The following is a 21,867-nucleotide window of genomic DNA, read 5'->3' as shown; positions in this document are numbered from 1 at the left end:
GCCCAGGCGGCGCCGGCGGGCTCGGCGCGGTCGCTCGAGGGTCCAGCGCGGAGAGCCGGGCTCCCCGGCCGGGCGCGTCCAGGCACCCCGGCTCCAGTCGGAGCGAGCGCGTGCGGGCGCGGCCCGGGGCGGGGCCGGCACGGAGGAGGCGCCCGGACCATGGTCACCCTCGGCTGAGTTTCCGGCGGCGACTTTGATTATTGGCAAATAATCACCATAACAATACCGAACCCTGGGGCTTGCGGCCGCCGCGCTCGGCTCCGCGAGCCCGCCCCCGGCCGCGTCGCCCACCGCCCGGCCCTGCTCGCCAGCCCCAAACAAGCCGATGGAAAAATCCAAAAATTTCCGCATCGACGCGCTGCTGGCCGTGGACCCCCCGCGAGCGGCCTCGGCGCAGACCGCGCCGCTGGCCCTGGTCACGTCGCTCGCGGCCGCCGCGTCTGGCCCCGCGGGCGGCGGCGGCGGCGGCGGCGGCGGGGCGAGCGGCGGGGCGAGCGGCGGGGCGAGCGGCAGCTGCAGCCCCGAGTCCTCGGAGCCGCCCGCGGCGCCCGCCGACCGTCTGCACACCGAGAGCCCCTCGCCTCCGCGCCTGCTGGCCGCGCACTGCGCGCTCCTACCCAAACCCGGCTTCCTGGGCGCGGGCGGCGCGGGCGGCGGCGCAGGGGGCGCGGGCGGCGGACCCGGGGGCCCCCACCACCACGCGCACCCCGGCGCCGCCGCCGCCGCCGCCGCCGCCGCGGCCGCCGCCGCCGCTGCCGCGGGGGGCCTGGCGCTGGGGCTGCACCCCGGGGGCGCGCAGGGCGGCGCGGGCCTCCCCGCGCAGGCGGCGCTCTACGGCCACCCGGTGTACGGCTACTCGGCGGCGGCGGCGGCGGCCGCGCTGGCTGGCCAGCACCCTGCGCTCTCCTACTCCTACCCGCAGGTGCAGGGCGCCCACCCCGCGCACCCCGCCGACCCCATCAAGCTGGGCGCCGGCACCTTCCAGCTGGACCAGTGGCTGCGTGCGTCCACCGCAGGCATGATCCTGCCCAAGATGCCCGACTTTAACTGTGAGTACCGCGCAGCGCCCGGGCCTGGGGAGGGAGGAAAAGAAGGAAGACATCGGTGGTGGTGGTGGGGGGGGGGTTTGCCGAGCCACGGTTTTCCCGCGCGTCCTCCTCCACGGGCAGCACCCCTCCTTGCTCCCGGCTCGCTCGGAGAGCGCGGTGGAGGCGCCGCCGGGGGCGCGGAGACTCGCGTGGACTGCACGCCGTGGGGTCGGCGACGAATTATTAAAATGGCCACGCGCGGGCCTGCTTTCTCTTCCTCTCCTAACGGGAAGGGGCAGCTGGAGGTGTGAGACTAAAATCTAATGATTAACCGGCAGGCTAGAGGAGAAGGAAGTGGTGGGGGAAGGCGAGCCAAAGAGCGCCCAAGTTCGGCTGCCTGGGCATCGAGGCCAGGGAAACCAGGAGCTTATATCTCCAGGGAAGCGGACCTGACTTAGTACCGCATTCTGGGTTCTGGAAGACCCCCCAGCCCCTCCCAGGAGGAGAAATTAGGGAGCAGAGAACAAGAAATGGGCTCTAAGAGGCCAGCGCCGCAAAGCCAGGTCCCTGGCTTGGCTCTGGCCCTTCCGGGGTTTCTGCCCGCCTCAGTGAGGGTGCCTGGTCCGCCTTGTGATGCCCAGGAGGCAGATGGCCGAACCTGCACAGAGCGGCCGTGCGCTGCTGCAGAATGGGACATGTGCCACTTTCACCAACCCCATCCTAGGGACCATGTGCCTGCCCGGAATTGGAAGCACCCAACAGAGAGTGAGCCTCTCCCCAAGATTGGAGCAGGGGAGAGCTGACCAACCCCAACCTGAGAGCTGCTGGGTGGTGGGCAGCATGCTTGCCAGGCCCGTGTACACCTACAGGAGGCCTGAGCCCACTCGCCTCACCTGGCCCATTGGGCGGGCACATGGGGTTGACTCTGGGGAATCGGGATCTCCCCTCTAGTCGCCCCACCCGGGCTCCACTCAGAGGCTGATGCATGAGACTTTATGCTTTCAGCTGCAGAACACCCAAACAAAGAGACCCCATTGTTTCCTTCTGAGTGGATGTCTTTAGACTGGGGAGATGCAGGCATAGGAGGGGAAGAAGCAAAAAAGAAAACAAAAATAAATACTTGGCAGAATTAAGAGTCCTCTGCTAGAAGCTAGGGTTGTGACTAAACAGAGAAAAGCTAGGGCCCTGAGAGCTGGAGAAGTCACAGCCTGGTGAGAAAATCCCAGCCTGTGCACTGTTTGCCCCTAGCCACCCCTGGCTTTCTCCAGCTCAGCTCCCAAAAGACCCTCACGGCCACCCAGCCCTTCCAGGTGGACGTCAACTCCTCCTGATCCCTAGCAGCAAAAGCTGGAACCTCCCTTTCAGTTTGGGGGCAGCAACTTCAGACATATCTGAACCTGCTGATCCCGGGTCAACCAAACTCAGAGCACTCTTCCTGGGCCTGGCTGTGGAGCCCAGCAAACAAACCCTTTCTGATGGAAAGCCACCCCACGGATTTTCCCTTATGAACTGCATTTCCCAGAGGCTGGGATGCTTAGTCTCCCACTGAGGGGGTTAGTGGTCTCCACACAGGCCTCCCCTGGCCACCAGGGTGCTTTCTTGGGCCTGCGTGGAGCTCAAGGTCGCCCAGGAAATTGGTGAAAGTGGCGTTTCTTTTGCCCGTCCCTGATTCCTAATCTTGACCTAGAGGTAGCAGAATTAAAACCCAGCCAGCTTTAAGTTTAGAAAAGGGATCTGAACGCCAAATCCTAAAGGGCAATAATAAACAAGCCAGGATGCCAGAATGTGTTCTGAGAGTCCCTCCTCTGGCCGCTGGAAAACCTGTTTGGTTTCCTTTAATTGGTTGTCTCTGCTGCTGGATGGCATTTCCCAAATGGTCCCTTTGGAGCCAATGTTTTAATTAAAGTTCTAATGTATTGTCAAGTTGGGAATTGGGGCCTCATTTACCTAAAGCTGGGGGCGTGGGCCTTCCCGTAAAGCAAATTGCCTGCCCGGGGGGCCGAGCTCTGCGGCTGTGCTGGCCTCTGTTCTTCCCTTTCGTTTATTGTCTAACACTTGTCAGGCTCCTGGGAAATTAAGGGAAGTCTCGTTTTGAGGTCATAAAATTCTCTGTGATGTAACCGTGTGAAATTATGTAGATGCAGCCAAGGGACCTCCTTGAACGTTCAGAAAGCCGGATCCCCCTTTGCCTTGGCCTTTAATTTGCGAAATGAGAACTGCCCTGGACCGTCTGCCAGATTCCCTGGGCTTTGCCCTCCTCGCTGGGGGGGGGGGGGGGGGGGGCTGCCAAGAAGAATTTTCAGTGGGGGAGTGTGATGAGTTCACATGTACAGCCCAGAGAATGTGGTCATTCCCTTCCTTCGCTGTTTGCCTTTTCCGGACTTCTCCTCCTTTTGTACTTAAGGAGTTGATGGTGAGAATTCTGCCCCAGTTCCTTGCTGGCTGCAGGAAATGGGACTGGTAATTCCCGAGAGCTGTTTGACTGGAGGCTGAGTTGGGGGAGGCTCAGCGAGGGGCAGGTAGGAGCTCTGTGTCTCTGGCCTCAGCTTCCCGCTAGCTGGCAGCCTTCTCCTGGACGGCCCACCACCCGATGGACAGGGCTGCCCCAGAGAGAGGCTCTCTTTCATCAGAACACCCAGACCCTGAGTTAAAAAAAAAAAAAAAAAAAAAGTAGTCCCAAACCCAGATGGCTGCACCTGGCATCTGGCATCTGGGTCCTGGGCTCCAGGGTCCTCTCCCGTCACTGGGTCCCTGCTGGAGAGGGTGCCCACATCGAAGGCAGGGTTGGTGGGCCAGGTGGCAGCATTGTGGGAACCGCACTGGTGGCGCTGGATGGCAGTGAAGGGTTGGGACACTGCATCAGGCCATGGGCCTCACGTCGTCATTTTCTCTCTCTCCTCAGCCCAGGCGCAGTCCAACCTCCTGGGGAAGTGCCGCCGGCCTCGCACTGCCTTCACCAGCCAGCAGCTGCTCGAGCTGGAGCACCAGTTCAAGCTGAACAAGTACCTGTCTCGGCCCAAGCGCTTCGAGGTGGCCACCTCGCTGATGCTCACGGAGACCCAGGTACACCATCCCGCTTCATCTGCAGCGTCTGGACACTTGCTGGCCTCCTAGGGCCTGCTCTGCTCCCTCTGCACTCGCCCTCTGCCGCTGCCCCCGCCCCCCCAGCACCTGGGAAGAGCCCTTTAGACCTCAGCGGAGGATTCATTTGCCGGGACCTGGGCCCACATACCAAGTCCCGAGGCCTGATTCAGAAATCTGCATTTTAAGGACACCTTCACCCACTCCCCCATTCTGAAGCCTCAGGCCACATGTTAGAAATTTTATTCCAGAAGGAGAGGGAAGAGAGGAGGGAACACCTTGAGATATGCAGACATCTCCGCTGGCTGCTCTGGCTCTTCCCAGGCAATGGGAGAGCACCTCCAGAGAAAGACATGAAGCCAGCAGCCCAGGTCTAGTCTGAGCTTCCCCGGAATCCCCCAGCCCCACTCCTGCGTGTGTTGATGCCTCAAGGTGGGGAGCTCCTTCTCCCTGGAGCTTCTGTGTCCCCTACTCTGAAGCCCACTCCTGGGCACAGAGGGAGGCCAGGCCCTGGGGAGGTGCAGGTGCAGGAGCCGGGGACCCCCTAGAGACAGCTGGTGGGGAAGGAGGTGGCCAGTGCCTCACAACCTCTTGTGATTTCAGGTGAAGATCTGGTTCCAGAACCGGCGGATGAAGTGGAAACGGAGCAAAAAGGCCAAGGAGCAGGCGGCGCAGGAGGCTGAGAAGCAGAAGGGTGGTGGGGGCGCGAGCAAAGGTGGCAGTGCAGAGGACAAGGGAGAGGACGAGCTGCTGGGGCCACCAGCAGTCGGGGACAAAGGCAGCGGACGCCGCCTGCGGGACTTGAGGGACAGTGACCCAGAGGAGGATGAGGAGGACGAGGACGAGGACCACTTCTCCTACAGCAACGGTGCCAGCACACACGCTGTATCCTCTGACTGCTCTTCCGAAGCCGACTCGCCACCTCCACGGCCCGGGGGGGCCGGGCATCAGCCCCCACCCCAGTAGGGGCCCTTTTAGTTCCAGGCAGCCGCCTGGCCAGCCTCGCAGGTGGGCTGCCCATTCGGGCTGCTTTTCCAGGGACAGACAGGGAGGCCCAGCGGGTTCGAACTTGAACTCCTGTTCTTTTAAACCTAATTTTGGTTAGTGTTGGGGGGTGGTGTCCATGAGAGCAGACCACTACCAGGGGAGGCTCCCACTCCCCTCTTCCTGAATGGAGAAGGCTGGAACCTACAGTGTTGGACGACCTGGAAGACTTGAAACCTTCTCCAGAATCGCCATTCTGCTGAGTATTGAAAAAGGGAACATGTTTTGTGCTTACCTATCTTAGGGGAAACTTGATGTCATGAGCATTCAAACTGCTGGAAATCTCAAAACTGTACTGTCTTTATTTTTGTATATTGTATTTATATATATATATAAAGAAGCATCTACTTATGCATGCTAAATTATTATTTAGCTTTTCCCATCGCCCACGATGGAATGTAAAATAAATTGGTTTTTTACTGGATGAGAGTGCAAATCTTTGCAGAGTGAGTTATGAAGGTGCACTTTACTTTTTTTGTTGTTGAAACGATGGGGGTTGTATTCTGCAATTGACAGAATCCAAACAGGTGTGGGGAACACCTCCTCTTCTGGGCTGTGACCCGGTCTGGGAACTCCCTTCTCACTACAGGGGAGTCGCACGTGTGAAATGCTGGTGAAAACACCTGAGACCTGTTGTATGTGCCTCCAAATGTGTGAATCTCAGGAGAGTAACTTTGGATCTCGAGTATTTATTTTTTCATTTCGTTGAGGATCTTGCTTCACTGGCGGTCCAGGAGTGGAAACACACTATTTGAATGTTTCAGAAAATAAGCTTTAGAACGACTGGGTGATTTTCCTGCCCTCTGGGGTCCGGGCGGCCCCAGCTCTCCCCTTTGCCTCGAGTAACCCCCCAGCTTCTCCCCAGCCCTCTCTCCCGCAGGACCTCTCTAGCTCCGGCCAGACACCGGTTCCCTGGATCTGTGCACACGTCCGCGAGGACGGCGGCGGCGGCGGAGGGATGGCTTCCCGCTGGGGCTGCAGTGCTCTGGGTTCGGAAAGCCTGCCGCCGCGGGCCATCAATCACCCGGCCCCGCCGCCCTGCAGGTGCCGCACACATGCCCGCTCCACCGGCGCGCCCGCCCCTGCCCCTCGCGGGCCGGGAGGAGATCAGCGGCCTTGGCACGCAGTTTCTCGCTCCTTCCCTCGCCCTCCTCCTCGGCGCTGCGGTTTCTCACTTTCCCTCCCCAGCCCCTGGGCGCGGAGGAGGGGGGGAGGGGAGCGCCCCTTCCCCGCTCCCCTCCCCCCTCCCGGCTGATGAATGAGTTCAGAGGGCCTGGCGTTTCATTTGGGTGATTACCGCGGACCAGCGGGGCCACTCCTCTACCTCAGGGCTGGGGTCAGATTAATATCCTCTCTGGCAGCTCATTATCACCCCGGGGTTCGTTCCATAAAGTGCAGCGTGGGTCGAGGCCGGGCGCGCGCTGCCGGAGGCCCGCGGGGGCAGCTGGTGGGGGGTGCTGGGCCACCTCCAGGTCCAGAGGTGCTCTGGGGGGCCGGAGACTGGGCAAGCCAGAAGGCCCCGAGGGGAGGGGGTGGGGAGGGAGAGAGGGGAAAGGCGGGTGCCTTTAGGGGTTAGGAAAAACCAAACCAAACCAGATCTCTGGAGTCTGCGTCTCCGGCGCTTTAACGTCCAACACGCTGGTGCAGCGCAGCCTGAGGCCATCTCTTCCTCGGCTGCCTTCCCCCGGGGCGGCCCCCAGCTCGGCGGGCTCGGTCAGCGGCCCCCCCCACGCCAACGCAGGGCCGGCGGCGGGGCCTGGGAGTCGGGGTGCCTCCCGCCAAGGGATCCCCAGCCTCGGGAGCGCCCCCGGCCGGGAGCCCAGGGCGCCGTTGGCGCGGGGACTTGGCGGCGGGGAGCCGGGCCGCCCGCGGCCCCAGCGTCTGCAGCCAGCTGCCTCATCGCGGCGGAATTTATCTCGCTAATAAATTTAATGATCAATTCGTTCTTGTCACAGGAGCTCTTCCCCAAATCAATTATAGCAAATTTAAATATAATCACTGGCTCATCCTCACCCACTCCGGGCACGGCGAACAATTCATTCCGCCTAATGAACGGCCGCCAGGCCCTGCCCCGCCCGCCTTGCGGGGCGCGCCCCCAACCCCGCTGACAGCGCGAGGGGCGGGGGAAGCACTGCAGCTCCCCCTTCTCCAGGACCCTGATTCCAAGGCCTGGAGGCAGGTCCTCGCACCCCGAACCGCGGGGAGACGAAGGCATTGTCTTCAGACAGGCCCCGGCTCTCCTGGGCTATCGCGGGGGCCTTTCCGTTTTCCATCCCGTTTTCCACTGGAGCGAGGTGCGCCCCGAAGATCCTGCAGGCTCCCACCCAACGGGGCCGGCTGCTCTGAGAACCCCAGCCTGACCCCCTGCCTACCCAGGGCCGGAGTCTGAGCATGCTTTCTCTACCGCGGATGGGAGATTCAACTTCGTTCTCACAAAAGGTGCACCTGCCCTGGAGAGTGTCTCCAGCACGAACAAAAGGATGTGGATAAAGCCCTTTCTGTGACAAAGAATCCAATCTACGTGTATCTTCCTGGTGCCAGCCCACGGGTCTCTTGTCCAGTCCAGGCAGAGCTGTGGCCCAGGGTCCCTGGCCCCCACAGCTTTGACAGGCAGAGTGGGAGAGGTGCAGACACGACTAGAACCTAGAAGTGGATCTGTTGGTTCTGAGCTGGGCCTTCCACAATCTGGCTGAAGAGAGAAGTCAGCAGGCCAAGATCAGCTTAAAACACTTTCTAGGACACCAACAGCACAGACCACAAAAGCAAAAATTGGCAAATGGGATTCCATCAAACTTTAAAACTTTTGCACGGCAAAGGAATCATCAACAATGAAAGGCATCTGAGACTGGGAGAAGATGTTTGTAAATCATACGTCTGGTGAAGGGTAAATATTCCAAAATGTAAAGAACTCATACAACTCAACAACAAAAACATGAATCCGATTTAAAAACAGGCAAAGGGCTTGAATAGAGATTTCTCTGAAGTAGACACACAAATGGTCCAGAAGCACATGAAAAGATGCGCAATGTCACTCCTGATTAGAGAAATGCAGATTGAAACCACACTGACCTCAGTGGTTTAGCACCGCCTTCAGCACAGGGTGTGATCCTGGAGATCTAGGATCGAGTCCCACATCAGGCTCCCTTGCATGGAGCCTGCTTCTCCCTCTGCCTGTGTCTCTCTGTGTCTCTCATGAATAAATAAAATCTTAAAAAAGGGATCCCTGGGTGGTGCAGCGGTTTGGCGCCTGCCTTTGGCCCAGGGCGCGATCCTGGAGACCGGGGATCGAATCCCACGTCGGGCTCCCAGTGCATGGAGCCTGCTTCTCCCTCTGCCTCTGTCTCTGCCTCTCTCTCTCTCTCTGTGACTATCATAAATAAATAAAAATTTAAAAAAAATCTTAAAAAAAAGAAACCACACTGACATAACACCCCACATCCATTAGGATGACTGTTCTAAAATCAAAACCAGAGCATTACAAGTGTTGGCGAGGATATGGAGAAATGGGAACCTTTGTGTACTGCTGGTAAGAACGTAAACTAGTTCCGCCACTCTAGAAAGCTGGGTGGAGCTTCCTGGAACAAAGAAAACCAAAACAAATAACAAAACAAAAAACCTAGAGTTACCACATGACCCAGCAATCCTACTGCTAGCTGTATTAAATACAAGAGAATTGAAAACAGAATCTGGAAGAGGTGTTTGCACACCCATGCTCACAGCAGCAGTATTCGCAATAACCAAGAGGTTGAAGTGACTTAAGTGTCTGTGCACAGATGAGGAGACAAAGAAAATGGAATAGTGTTCAGCCTTTGAAGAGAAGTAAAGCCTGCTACCTGCCACCCCATGGATGAACCTTGAGGACGTTCTGCTGCCAGAAGCAAGTGCCAGTCAAAGACAAATACTGTCAAAGACAAATACTGCATAACCCTCCTTGTAAGCAGAATCTAAATCAAACTCTTAAGACACAGAAAGTAGAAGGGTGGTTTTCAGGGCCTGGGAGGAAGGGGGAAAGGCGACTGTCGAGGGGCACAGAGTTTTAGTTTGGGAGATGAAAAGATTCTAGAGATCTTTTGTCCAACCACAGTTTACAATACTGCCCTAACACTTAACGCTGCTTAAAACAAAGACCGGTCCTCCTTCCTTTCTCTCTTCCCACCCCCCCCCCCCCCCCCCCGCCGCCTCCCTCCCTCCCTTAAAGATGGGGGCAGACCCAGCAGAGGAAAGGAGCCCCGGACAGGAGCAGGAGGACATCTGGGCGCGGGGTGGGGGGGGTCCCAGGCCCCGGAACTCCAGGCAGGTGCAGGTTTGCGGGTTTAACTCAGCCCTGCGGCCCGCCCCCCGGGCCCCTCACCAGCCCAGGCTGGAGGGTAGGCCGAACCCCCATCCTTGGCCAGGTCCCCGGGCCGGGCGGAGACTGCGCGCCGGGGGCGGGAGGGTTGGCCGGCGGCGCGCCGTGGGGGTGGGACCGCTGGGGGGGCAGGGCCTGCAGGGAGGGGCCAGCGCAGGGCGTGGGCGATGTGGGGGCGTGCCCCCCGCAAAAGTGCGCGGCCCTCCGTCTCGTATCAAAGTCCTGCGGCCCATTGTGTCTTCCTCAATAAAACTAATCCCTTCGGAGGTGTGACCTCCACCAAGAATGCTGCACTGTTCCGGACTACAAGGGCAAATATGTTTTTCAGATTTGGTTTTTATGGTCGGATTAAAGTTTATTTTCCATAATAGGGCACCTAATAAAACTCATAAAGCCGGGTCGGGCCTCCAGCTGGTGGCCTCGTTTAACACTTTCACTTCGTAAATCACCTTGCGACGCGCCAGGTGTGTCCCCAACTGGACGCCGACAGAAACCTCCTCCCCCTCCGCCAGGTCCAGCGAGCGGGCCTGCTCCCTCCACCCCCGCGAGGCCCGCCCCCGGCCCCGCGCCGACCCCGCGCACCTGCCGCCCCCAGGTGTGCACACGGTGCCGGAAAATGTGCGGCTCGTCCGGTCCATTGTCCACCGCGCTCCGGCAGGACAAAGGGGGGCCCCTCCGCTAGCGGCCTGGCCAGGGGGGCGGCGGCGCGGTTTACCCAGCTGGGGGGAGGAACAAAGGCCCGCCGCCTTATCTCGGCGGGGCGCGGGGTCAGGCCGGGGGCGCGGGGGGGGGGGGGGCGGGAGGGCCGACCGGTCCTGCGGGGCGCCCCCTGCGCTGTGCCAGGGGCGCTGACCGGGCCCCGCTGCCCGCGCGCCCCGACCTCGCCGGGCCGTGAAGGGGGCGCCTGCGACGCTCCCCCGGGGTATCGGGATGCCGGGGTGCCCGGCAGAGGCGGGGGAGCAGGGATCGGCCTTCGGTTATGGTTCCAAGGTCACCCGTTGTCGCTGGAACGCCTCCGCTTTTCCTGTCGGTTACTATTCCCGTCCACCTTCCCTCTTAATATCCTTTCTAACAAGCCTAAAATTTCTTGTTCTGTCGTGAAGGTCCGGAAAGAGAAGCAGGGCATCTGCGAGTGGGGTCAGTGCGGCCCTGTCCCTGTCCCTGTCCCCCGGGGCCTGAGTCTGGGGTAGGGGGGCGCGTCCCTCTGGAGGCTCCTCCCCCCCAAGCAGAGGCCCACGCCGGGTGGGTCGGAAGGGGTGGCTCTGGGGGTTACAGCAGAGAGGCCAAGGCCCTGACAGGAAGCTTGCAGTTTATTTCGTAAAATAGGTACATCTGTAAAGGAAATGCAAATTGTTTTTTTTTCCTGGGCCTGCAGCATATCCCTCGCACCTCTCACCACCCTGGCGGATTAATCCTGGTGATGACATGTTCTCCAGGGGGTGTCATTAGATTCCCATATGCCCTCGGATTAGGTGCCCCCGGGGACACTGCAGTCTTTTTGACCAGAGAAGAGATAGTAACAGTTAACCCAGGCAGTCATTGATTCAACCAGACTTTCAGAAGGATACCTGCTACACTTCACACCCTGTTCCAAGCGCTGGTGAACCAGGCAGCCCCAAATCTCCATCCTCTTGGTGTTACATTGTAGAGAAAAGAGAAGATAAACCATAAATTATATAACGTGAAAGGTGCATGAATACACAAGGTTATGTCCAACGTTGTAAATCATTGTAAAGTAAGGCCAAGGCAGGTCTAGAGTGTCAGCATAGTCCGCTGGGCCACAGCGGCCACCTGGAACCTGACCTGCAACGTGGGAGGTGGTTAGCTGCGTGAGGAAGCTGGTGGTAGCTCCGCAGCCTCCTTTTGGCTGTCTGAGGTGGGAGGCGGCAGAGGCCTCTAGGAATGTGCAGGACGCCGCTCCTGTGCCCAGACCACCACTTGCTCCCTTCCAGCCTTCTGCTGCCGTGAATATTTCAGGGCACAGAACAGAGAGTTTATGGATAGGGCAAGCAGGAGTTTTGAGAAATAGATTACATGTGTGATTTCTTTCTCTTCTTTTATTGAGATCTAATTGACATATAACACTGTATTAGTTCTAGGTGCATGATTTCTTTTTTTTTTAAGATTTGTTTATTTTAGAGAGGGGGATGGGCAGGAGGAGAGGGAGAGAGAATCTGAAGCAGGCTCCCCGCTGAGCATGGAGCCTGATGTGGGGCTCCATCTTACGACCCTGACATCATGACTTGAGCCAAAACCAAGTTGGCTGCTCAACAGACTGAGCCACCCAAGCACCCCACGTGCATCATTTTGTAATGTTAATAGTTAATTCACACATTTAACACCACTCTAGAAAATAAAAACCAAAATCTTCATGTGAAAGATTCATGGCCAATTTCAGAGACTTGGGCAGATCTCTGGAAGAGGGAGCTTAGGACCAGTGACCTGATGCCAGGCACAGCCTCAGGTGCCACTGAGAGCAGGGCACGGACCATGGCCCCTTGCTGCACATTCAGTGACCGCCGATACCCTGCGCCCCTGCCTGGCACCTGAGCAGCACCCTCTTTGCACGGTGTGTCTGTGTCCACACGTCTGCATGGCTGTCCTTCCTGTTGACACACATCACCTCGCTCTCCTTACTCCTATCCATTCCCCCAGATGGGAGGCAAGCCATCCCCCCCAGATGAAGTCACTGTGCCCAGAGCAAAGGGCCGTGGGGAAGGAAGGGCCCCAGAGCCCCAGCACCTGGGCCTGTGTCCTGCCTCACCTAGAGCATGGCTGGTGGGTCCCTGGTGCCCTGTGCCCAGGCAGCCTCATCTGTACTATAAGGACCCTGCCCGTCTCGCAGAGTGACATGAGGGTTGGACACAACCACATACAGGCTCCCAGGACAGTTCACCCACAGAAGGCCCACCCCCACTCCCGCCCTGTGTATTCCTCTTCAACCCGAGGCCTCCAGACCCATGCAGCCTCACAGTCAGTATCACGAGCTCTCCTGAGACAGGTATGGCTCTGGCTAGTCTGGGTAAGAGGCGAGGAGGTGTATGTGGTGGGGAGGCAGTCTTTGTAGACAGAGGGGGGTGCAGAGCTGGGGCAAAAGCCTGGCTCCAGCACAAAGCCACGTGGCCTTGGGCAAGTGACCACACTTCTCTGAGCCCCGAGTCTCCTCTGTCATGTCAGGCTGGGAGTAGCAGTGGCTGGCTCCCAGCAGGGCTGAAAGAGTTGCATGAGGGCAGGAAGAAGGCAGGGCTGGTCACAGAGGAAGTAACTCCCACCCCCCCTAGCCTTAGGGTCTCCCCGCCCCCTTCCTGCCCTCCTGGGCCTGCCTGGCAGGTGTGTCCACGCCTCTGCCCACAAGCCCTGACTCTGGGCCCATCAGCACAGAGACGGAGGAGGGGTTGCTGTCAGCAGCCAGGGGTCAGCCTCCTGGTTCAGGCCCAGGGCCCTGGGGGGTCCTCTCCATCTTTGCCGTACCTGGGAGCACGATCCGGTCTGACTGACAGGATATTTGAAATGTGAGGAGGCCAGAGCCTTGAAAACTGCACCCCAGCTGCATGTGAGGCTGGCTGGTAGGTGCTGGTCCACATGGGCCCCAGGCACGAGTCCTACCAGCTGAGCAGCAGGCAAGGCCATGTGTCTGAGGTGGCTTCTTGCACAAGAGCATGCTACATGGCCACACCATCTTTTCAAGCCACACCCATGCAAGTATGGCAGTGTGCCCCCGACCACCGATTGCTACCTGGACCTCTGGTGGACCCCAGACGCTGTGCCAGGTGCTGGACAGGAGGCAGGAGACAGCAGAGCCACGTGGTCTACACTGTGGGCCTCAGGGCCAAGCCGATGGTTCGGTGGCCGGAGTGGGCAGCACTCTGGAGACTTCTCTACAAGGCTCCCGTCCCGACGACGACCACAGGGTCTTAATCGTTACTGAGTGTGGCCTTGCCCTCGGGAGTCTGCTGGCTGCTTCCTCGCAGGGCCCGTACCAGCCATTGCCTCAGTCAGGATTGGGGGTGCTGGAGCGACAGCAGAGCTGATGGCGGTGGGTCACACGACAGGAGTTTATTTCCATCTCCTGGCACCGAGGCTGCCCAGGCGGGGCTGGGCCCACGGTCTCCAGGGCCCAGGCCTCTTACCCCACGGCTCATGCTAATTACGTGGCTTTTCCTCCACATTCAGGATGGCTCCGGGGTTCCACATATGGGCCCACAGGGCGAAGGACACAGGCCAAGGCATGCAGAACCTTGCGGGGAGTTCAGAAGCGGCATTTTCTCTCCGACTGGCTAAGCGCTCTCCCCACGGCCACCGGCGGTCTCATCAAGAACTGGGAAATAAGGACTTGTGGTTGGCTGCAGGCCTGGATGAAGACTGGATATTGGGGAACAGCTAACAAACTGCCACAGGTGTCCGTGCGTGTGGGGGTTCTCTAGTTCTGTTGTGGAGAAACACACATAATAGCCATTTGCGAGTGTACAACTCGATGGCAGCAGATCTACTCACAACGTCGTGTGCCTGCCAGCCCTGTCTACACAGTCTCTCATCATCCCCAACAGAACCTCTGTCCCATTAAACGAGAACCCTCCCTCGGCCTCTGGGTGCCTACTCTGCCTCTAAGAATCTGCTCCTTTGGGGGGGGGGGCGCGGCCCGCCGGCCGGGTCGGCCACCTCACCTCCAGCAAAAAAAAAAAAAAAAAAGAATCTGCTCCTTTGGGGTACCTGGGTGGCTGGCTCAGTAAGTGAGCGTCTGCCTTTGGCTCAGGGCGTGATCTCGGAGTCCTGGGATGGAGCCTCACATGGGGCTCCCTGCAGACAGCCTGCTTCTCCCTCTGTGTCTGTCTCTCATGAATGAATAAATAAATTCTTAAAAAAAAAAAATCTGCTCCTTCAAGCTCTGTTCGGGTGCTTTCTAAACTCCCCCTAGTTCCCAGTGTAGAGGTGGATACAGGGAACGGAGCTACACCCCAGGGTGCCCATCCACCTTTCTTTTCTGTTACCAGCATTAGCTTTTCTAAATGGAGCCCAGATAAGCCAGTCCCCACTAGGAGGGCCCCAGAAGCCCAAGGGTTGGGGGGTCAGTGAAGAGGAGCCCCGGTTCACTGAGTCAGGGGGTACTGAAACCCTGTCATCCCTGGCCAAACATTTCACTCTGAAAAATAAAGCCAGGGTGTCAAAAAACACAACTGCTCTGCTAAATCTAAAACCAGAAATGTAGGCTGATGTGCTGGCGCTTAGAAATCCTTTCCTCGGGGCAGCCCCGGTGGCTCAGCGGTTTAGTGCCGCCTTTGGCCCAGGACCTGATCCTGGAGACCCGGGATCAAGTCCTGTATTGGGCTCCCTGCGTGGAGCCTGCTTCTCCTTCTGCCTGTCTCTCTCTCTCTCGAATAAATAAATAAAATCTTTAAAAAAAAAAAATCCTTTCCTCAGTTTCACAGGTAAAGAAAACACTGGAGATACTCCCTCGTGCACTCTTGGCAGCTTCCAAAATCCATTGAAGAATCCAGAGTTTTCCAAGCCACCAGGGGAGCCCACGACCTGCCCTGAAGCTCCCTGTAGGTTTACAGGTGAATGGGAGGGTCCCCGTGTCTCCCCCCAGAGGCCCTCACCTCCCCCACATCACGAGGCCTGGGAGGCCTTCTATCTTCAAAAAACAAAGTAATTCACTTTTAATGAGCGCTGGTGTTTTCTTTCCCAGTTCTATTTGAGCAGATAATGTGTCTGAGGCCTTCCCGACAGGGTTAAACCACCGTGACCTTCATAATCAGAGAAGAGAAATAAATTATATTTACTCATAAATGTTCCTCGGGCTCCAGTGCCAGCTGCCTCCTAATCACAGGCGGTGTGATACTATTTTGCTTTGACCAGCCTCACTCATAGGTGACAAAGCGCTTTATGATCCCGCCCGCAGGCGGGGAGCCCCGGGGCGCCCAGGCCTTTCCCATCTGGGGTCCAGGGCCCGGGAGGCTGGGGCAGCTGCTGGGCACCCCTGAGAGCCCCGCCCCCCACCCCGGGGCCCTGGGACACGAAGCCTTCTGACCGCCTCCTCGGGCCAGTGGGCGGCCTCGCTCCCGATGGCCCCCAGGCCCCTGATCCCCGTGGGGAGCGGTGAGATCACAGATTCCTGACCCGCCTCTAGAGATAGCTGCCAGCACACCTTTCCTCAGGCCTAGCTTCAGGCGCAGCAACGAGTGTCCCGGGGTTCCACGGCCCTGGAACTCCGGGTCTTTTATGGGCAGGTGGCCGCAGGCTGGAGCAGAGCAGGGCTCCCCCAGGCCCCAGAAGGCCAGTCTGGCTCTGGGGAGGAACCGCCTGGGGGGAGTCCCTCTGGAAAGCCATGGGTGGCCATGGGGCTCCTCCCTCCTCAGCTCCTACAGCAAGCGGCCCAGACCTGCGGTTCTGGAAAAGACCAGGCTTAGCCCAGACCTGCGGTTCTGGAAAAGACAGGGCTTGGCCCAGACCTGTGGTTCCAGAAAAGACGGGGCTCGGCCCAAACACTGTGCTTGGCTCAGGCCTGCGGTTCTGGAAAAGACAGGGCTTGGCCCAGACCTGCGGTTCCAGAAAAGACGGGGCTCGGCCCAGACCTGTGGTTCTGGAAAACACTGTGCTCGGCCTAGACCTGCGGTTTCGAAAAAGACCAGGCCCACTCAAATTCTTGCACAGAACACACGGCTGTGTCAATAAGACCGACGGTGCACACAAGATGGAATACTCACCTCCAGCTCCCTAAGCCAGTCCTGCATCTCAGGATTCTCCGTGTCACTGTTCTGCATGAATTTACAGGGTGTGGAAGCCGGGCCATGTCCCAGGACAGCGGGGCCGGGGCAGACCCGGGGCCTGCAGCCTTCCCCAGGCCCAGCTCCAACTGGGAGGCCTCCGAGGCCTAGTTTCAAGCTGCGGAGCTCACAGGTGCTGAAGTAGAAAAGCAGAGTCTGTCTGCCCTATTAGGTCTGATGTGGAAAGCAGAGGGCGCTTTAAAAATCTCATTGTCCATTTGAGTCAAATTGTGCAGGGGTGCTAATGAGGGCTATATGGATTTCACCTGCTGGTCTGGGGCCAGCTTGAAATGCACTTCCTTCACTAATCAAGAGTTTGAGGGTGAGGATAAAATAAATCTCAAATAAACACGTTGTATTTTTGATGAGTTAAAGAAGTGTGCTTTATGCCCTAAACACAGGAACTTGATTTTCTGCACAGCAAGCCCTGGAGAAGAACTTCCTAGGAAATCTGCCTTTGTCATGCAGTGCTTTTGCATCTTGTCCGATAATCATGCCGTCGGGCACATCTGCTCAGAGTCGACTCTTTCTAGGAAATCAGAGATTTGGCCACGCCTGGGCAAGTGAAGTAATAACCACACTAGAAATAACCCCAGCCCTTGGTCCTATGGGGGCGTGCGGGTGCCAGGTACTCCTGTAGCACCTTCTAGGAATGGGTGTGGCTTTCAAAACCTTGGTTTCATCTTGTCCTTTTTTGTAGGTCCTGCTTTGCTTTCCTTTAGGATCATTTTCCCGGAAACAGTAAAAATGTTCTGGATTATCCATCAGCTTTCAAGAAGTGTAAGGTAGGTACTGATACGGACCTTTGGGATGACACTTGAGGCAAACTGGGGACCGAGAAAGAAGAATGACTTTGGAGACCATCCTTGCACTTGGATGAGAAGTGACCAGGTTCTGCTCTTGGCCAACAGGCACCTGCTTGGTCTAGATAGGAACCTACCTGGAGACAGACCGTGCTGGGTCGTAAACTCACAGACCCCACCAGTTAGACGTGCCCTCATTCCTGCCAGTGTCAGCTTGTCAGCTAAACCCATAAGCACACTTTCTACCTCTTTGACCAAGTTATTGATTAAAACAGGCACAGGGGGCAGCCCAGGTGGCTCAGAGGTTTAGCGCCACCTTCAGCCCAGGGCGTGATCCTGGAGACTCAGGATCGAGTCCCATGTCAGGCTCCCTGCATGGAGCCTGCTTCTCCCTCTGTCTGTCTGTCTGTTTCTCTCTCTCTCTCATGAATAAATAAAATCTTAAAAAAAAAAAAAACAGGCACAGGTGTGGCGATGGGCACCACAGGTGCAGTGACAAGTCCCACCCACTCACCTGTACTTCAGTACCTGAGCCCCAACCTGTCCCTGCAGATTTTACCCAAGACCTTGTCTGGGGCTGCACACTGCCTCCTGGACTTAGGGTGGCCATTCCATCACAGCTTTCTGGGACTCCCCCAGTTTTAGCACCAAGAGAGCTCCATCCTGGGAGCCCCCGATGCCTGGGCACCTAGGACACCTGGTCACCTTGCCTGCTCTGCTCGTGGACAGGAGTCTTCACTTCTGTGTTAAGAAGACATGAGAACAGGATGACCTAATTAGTTGCTAGTGAGCCCATCCTGGGTCCTGCAGAGATCACTGATGTACTTATAGGTGTTCACAAACTCACCTAAACAATCAGCAAAAACATCGACGGCGGGGTGATGTGGTAGGCAATAGTAGTTCCACGATGGGGCAGGTGGGGCAGCTGCTGTGGGGTCAGCGGAGGCTGGCCAGGTCTGACACATCTGTCTCTCTACACCTTATGACCGAGTGGCACATGTCTAGTCAGGGTCACAACTGTCTCATTCAAGTGGGATTGTACAGTGTGATGCCTCATCTTTAATAGCTCACGGGCAACATAACAGAAGTGTGTTGATGGTGTAATAAGAAACGCACCCCAAACCTGCACATTGGGCCATGGGGGTGGTCATGCTGGAGTTCCAGGCCATGCTGGGCATTTGTACCCAGGGCTTCCCGTGCCCCTGACAGGCAGAAGGCCATGCCACCAACCTGGAGATGGCAGAACCATGCTCCACTGAGCCCACCCCAGCCTGGCAGCTCCTGCGTGCTGGTGGAGAGCCACAGCCAATGATGACATCTGAAGACATACGAGTCAGGGGATCGTGTGTCCCTCCAGGAGACTAAAATGGGTAGAGTTTGAGCTTTTCCAGGGCAAGGGGAGAGAGGCAGAGGAAGACTCGTGTTGTGTGCTCATTTTTTTTTAAAGTTTATTTTTATTTGCGTACTCTCTACACTCAACGTGGAGCTCGAACTCACAACCTTGGGGTCAAGAATTGCACACTTGGGCAGCACCGGTGGCTCAGCGGTTTGGTGCCGCCTTCGGCCCAAACTGAAGGGTGTGATCCTGGAGACCCAGGATCGAGTCCCACATCTGGCTCCCTGCATGGAGCCTGCTTCTCCCTCTGCCTGTGTCTCTGCCTCTCTCTCTCTCATGAGTAAATAAAATCTTAAAAAAAAAAAAAAAAAAAAAAAGAATTGCAAATTCTGCTGCCTGAGAGGCCAGGTGTTCCCCTAGGAGAATTCGTTTAAAATAAGAATGGCAGCTAAAAACCTAGGAGTGACAATTAGCCATTCTGCACCCCCAAGGCTGCTCAGGTGACCGATGGCCGCCAAAGCCACCAAGTACTGGTGGGGAACAGGAAATCCATGTTTTGCCATCCTTTCCCCTTGTAAAGTGTCCTTGAATTTGGTGATTAATTTCCCTTAATAATGACAAAGGTAACAATGTATCTGTACTGTGGAGAGGTCTGGTGGCCTTGACCTTAGACGGAAGTTGGGACTGGTGGGGGGGGGGTGTTTCAAGCTGATGGGATTACTTGCCTTGGCGGAGGCGCTGCATTGGTCATTGCCACTGCTCCCAAAGCATTTACCCCGAGGCTCCCCAGGCACATCCAGAATTCCACGTTAACCCTTGGACAGGACTCCTCAAACTCCCGGCATCATGAACTTTCTCAAGAAACAGAGAGGGAGGTGTTCTGTGCTAAATGAGAGGTGAAAGGACATGTGGTGCTTGGACCTGGTGGTATCCTTGACGCTGGGGAGACACGGCTCTAGAAAATTCACGTCTGAACAGCCGCAGCAGCATTAGGACTGGGCGGTGCGCTGGTCTCGGAGTGAAGACAGGCCAGGACCAGAGACGCAGGCCCAGGCGCTAGGAGGTGAATGTCCCCACGTCTGTGTTTTCAAACCACTCCAGCACAGCACGTGGCTGAATACACAGGCCTGTGGACAGACAGAAGGAGAGGAGGCAACCCTGGCAAACACAGAAGGGGAAGAACTCGCCCTCTTCCTTTGGAAACATTCCTGCCATGACAAAGGAAAGTGAGATGACTGGTCCCTAGTAAGTGACTTCCTAAAAGAAGCATTTTGAAGTGCTCTCACCCACGTTCCCTTTGGCCCAAGCCGCAGCCCGCCCGGGGTTTGCCTCTGGCCCTGCCTGGGACGGGTGGTCTCCTCTCTGCTGCTCCCCGGTGCCAGGTGGGCTGCCCTGTGGTGGCGGCCGTGGCTGTAGTGAGGTCCCTGCGCACGCTGGGGGCTATCTTAGGGGAGGGGTGAGAAAGCACTGCCTCGATAACCCGTGAAGGTCAGTGGCCCATACATCCTTGTTTGGACACATTCAAGGTCAAAGCCGCTGGGCTCCCTGGGCCCCGGGGGGCACACACAGCGCATTGTTTCCAAGCCCGTGCAGCCCTCCCTGCTCCTGACATCACCCCTGCTCCCTTGGAGCACTCGAAGCTGGGCCCCATTTCTCTTTCATCATCTTATCGTGCAAACACAATTTTTCATCATTTATCCAGCTGTGCTCAAGATAAACGGCCCCTTCCTGTGAACTCGGCCCCGCAGCGGCCAGCGCCTCCCACCAGTGTCCGTGGAGGACGCAGAACCTCCAAGGTGAGAAAAAGGAAAGCTCGGCTCCCTGGGCCAGTGTTACTCTCCCGAGAAAACCCAAGTTCCTTGCCATGTCAGAGATGCCACATCCGCGCACACGACACCGGGAGTTGGAAGGGAGCCAAGGGGGTGGGGTGAGATGCAAGAGGACACATCCGCAGCTCCCGCAGCAGACAGCGCCTGCCGTGCACCTGTGGCCAGCCTGTTGTTAGGACACGGTGACCAGGGTGCTGCATGTGCTCACTGGACTCGACAAGTTGACACACACTCTGGCTTCCGGGGCAGAAAAGCCCAACGATGCAAAAGGTCAAGCAAAGGGCAAAGGACGTCAGTGGCCAGGGGGGAGGGTATTGTGTAGCGCTCCTGGCCCCGCATCTTGCCACACTGTCAGCCTTCGGTGCAAGAAACAGAAGCTCCTCACTATTTGGGCTGAAGATTAATCCATGAGGGGATCGGGCTGCCAGGACAGGTGGTGGGCAGCTCCTCCTGTGTGACCCAGAGCGGCCTAGCCAAGCTGCTTATCAACATGACCCAGAGAATCCTAGGCAGCAAGGGACTGTAACCTTCCAGCTAGGCTGCGGGGAGACCCAGAGAATCCCAGGTGGCAAGGACTGTGGCCTTCCAATCCAAGCAGGCCACAGGGTGACCAGGGATGCAGCAGTGGCTTCCTATGCTCTGCCTGCGGGGGAGCTGGTGCAGAGCCCAGCCAACACTGCCTCCGCTGCCAGCCAGCTAGCATCGTCACCATGTGCCTCCTGATGTGGTCCACTGACAAGGAATGGAAGGTACAACTGGACTGTCAGGAACAGCACCAAAGCCCACATGAAGGGACTCTACGCCAACCTCCCACCCCATGTTCACGTCCTGATTCCTAAGAATTAGGAAATCCAGTCCTTTAGGGTGAAGGGATGATGTGACGATGCAACTTCCTCTCCGGTGGTTCAGAAAATAACCCTGGGCCACCCTACTGACCGACCATGGGGACAGAGCTGAGTGCAAGCTTGTGCCTCAGGATGGGAGGGTACTGGTGTCTCGAGCACACAGGAGTCCGAAGGCTGCACAGCTTCCAGGGGCGCTCGGCTCTGAGCCACTTGCCAGCTGCCACTCAGCCCCGCGCAGGCATCCATTGGAGGCTCTGACCCACGGCCCCTCCACCTGCTGTAGCTCCTGCTCACCCAGGAGCGCCAAACGCTAGTGACACACCAAAATCCTATCACTGTTTACACAGAAAGGCCTAGTTAGACTGTTACAAAAGAGGCAAAGGCGATTTGCTTCATTATTTGTGTGAAAAAAAAATTAGAGCATTTTAAAACTTTGAAGGATGAATTCTGCATTGTGAATACCTTATAAAAATTATTTATTTTGAAATAATTTAAAACTTATGGGGAAGTTGTAAGAATATCCTTCATTGTATAAACTTCACCCAGACTCACTAATGGTTAACATTTTGCCTCCTTTGCTTTATCTGGGTCTTTGGGCAGAGAGTGGGGAGGTGGGAGACGGAGACTGTATTTTTTAGGTGTAGCCCAAACCACATGCTAATCAGGTTTCCTAAAAAAATGGAAAGATAAGGTAGCAGTACCAACAAACCTTTCAAAATAAACCTTTACTGGCAGTCTAAATAAAATATAAAAAATAATTTTATTTATACATTTTAATACATTAAAAAG

The 21,867-nt window shown here is 57.0% G+C and overlaps 1 protein-coding gene across 1 annotated transcript; it reads left to right on the top strand.

The window, feature by feature from the left end:
* The first annotated feature begins 325 nt into the window (after positions 1-325).
* Positions 326-5,589, top strand: MNX1 (motor neuron and pancreas homeobox 1). Its single transcript, XM_038559834.1, has 3 exons — positions 326-1,049; positions 3,931-4,091; positions 4,713-5,589. The coding sequence occupies exons 1-3, from the start codon at positions 326-328 to the stop codon at positions 5,073-5,075; spliced, it is 1,248 nt and encodes a 415-aa protein (XP_038415762.1). The 3' UTR covers positions 5,076-5,589.
* The last annotated feature ends 16,278 nt before the right edge of the window (positions 5,590-21,867 follow it).

This window comes from Canis lupus, chromosome 16 (assembly GCF_011100685.1).
Source record: "Canis lupus familiaris isolate Mischka breed German Shepherd chromosome 16, alternate assembly UU_Cfam_GSD_1.0, whole genome shotgun sequence".
Lineage (NCBI taxonomy): Eukaryota > Metazoa > Chordata > Mammalia > Carnivora > Canidae > Canis > Canis lupus.
This window is presented reverse-complemented; position numbering and strand designations above follow the sequence as displayed.

Coding starts and splice junctions, on each gene's coding strand:
- MNX1 (XM_038559834.1), top strand. CDS start 326: ATGGAAAAATCCAAAAATTTCCGCATCGACGCGCTGCTGGCCGTGGAC. Junction 1,050..3,930: donor CAAGATGCCCGACTTTAACT/GTGAGTACCGCG, acceptor CTCTCTCCTCAG/CCCAGGCGCAGTCCAACCTC. Junction 4,092..4,712: donor TGATGCTCACGGAGACCCAG/GTACACCATCCC, acceptor TTGTGATTTCAG/GTGAAGATCTGGTTCCAGAA.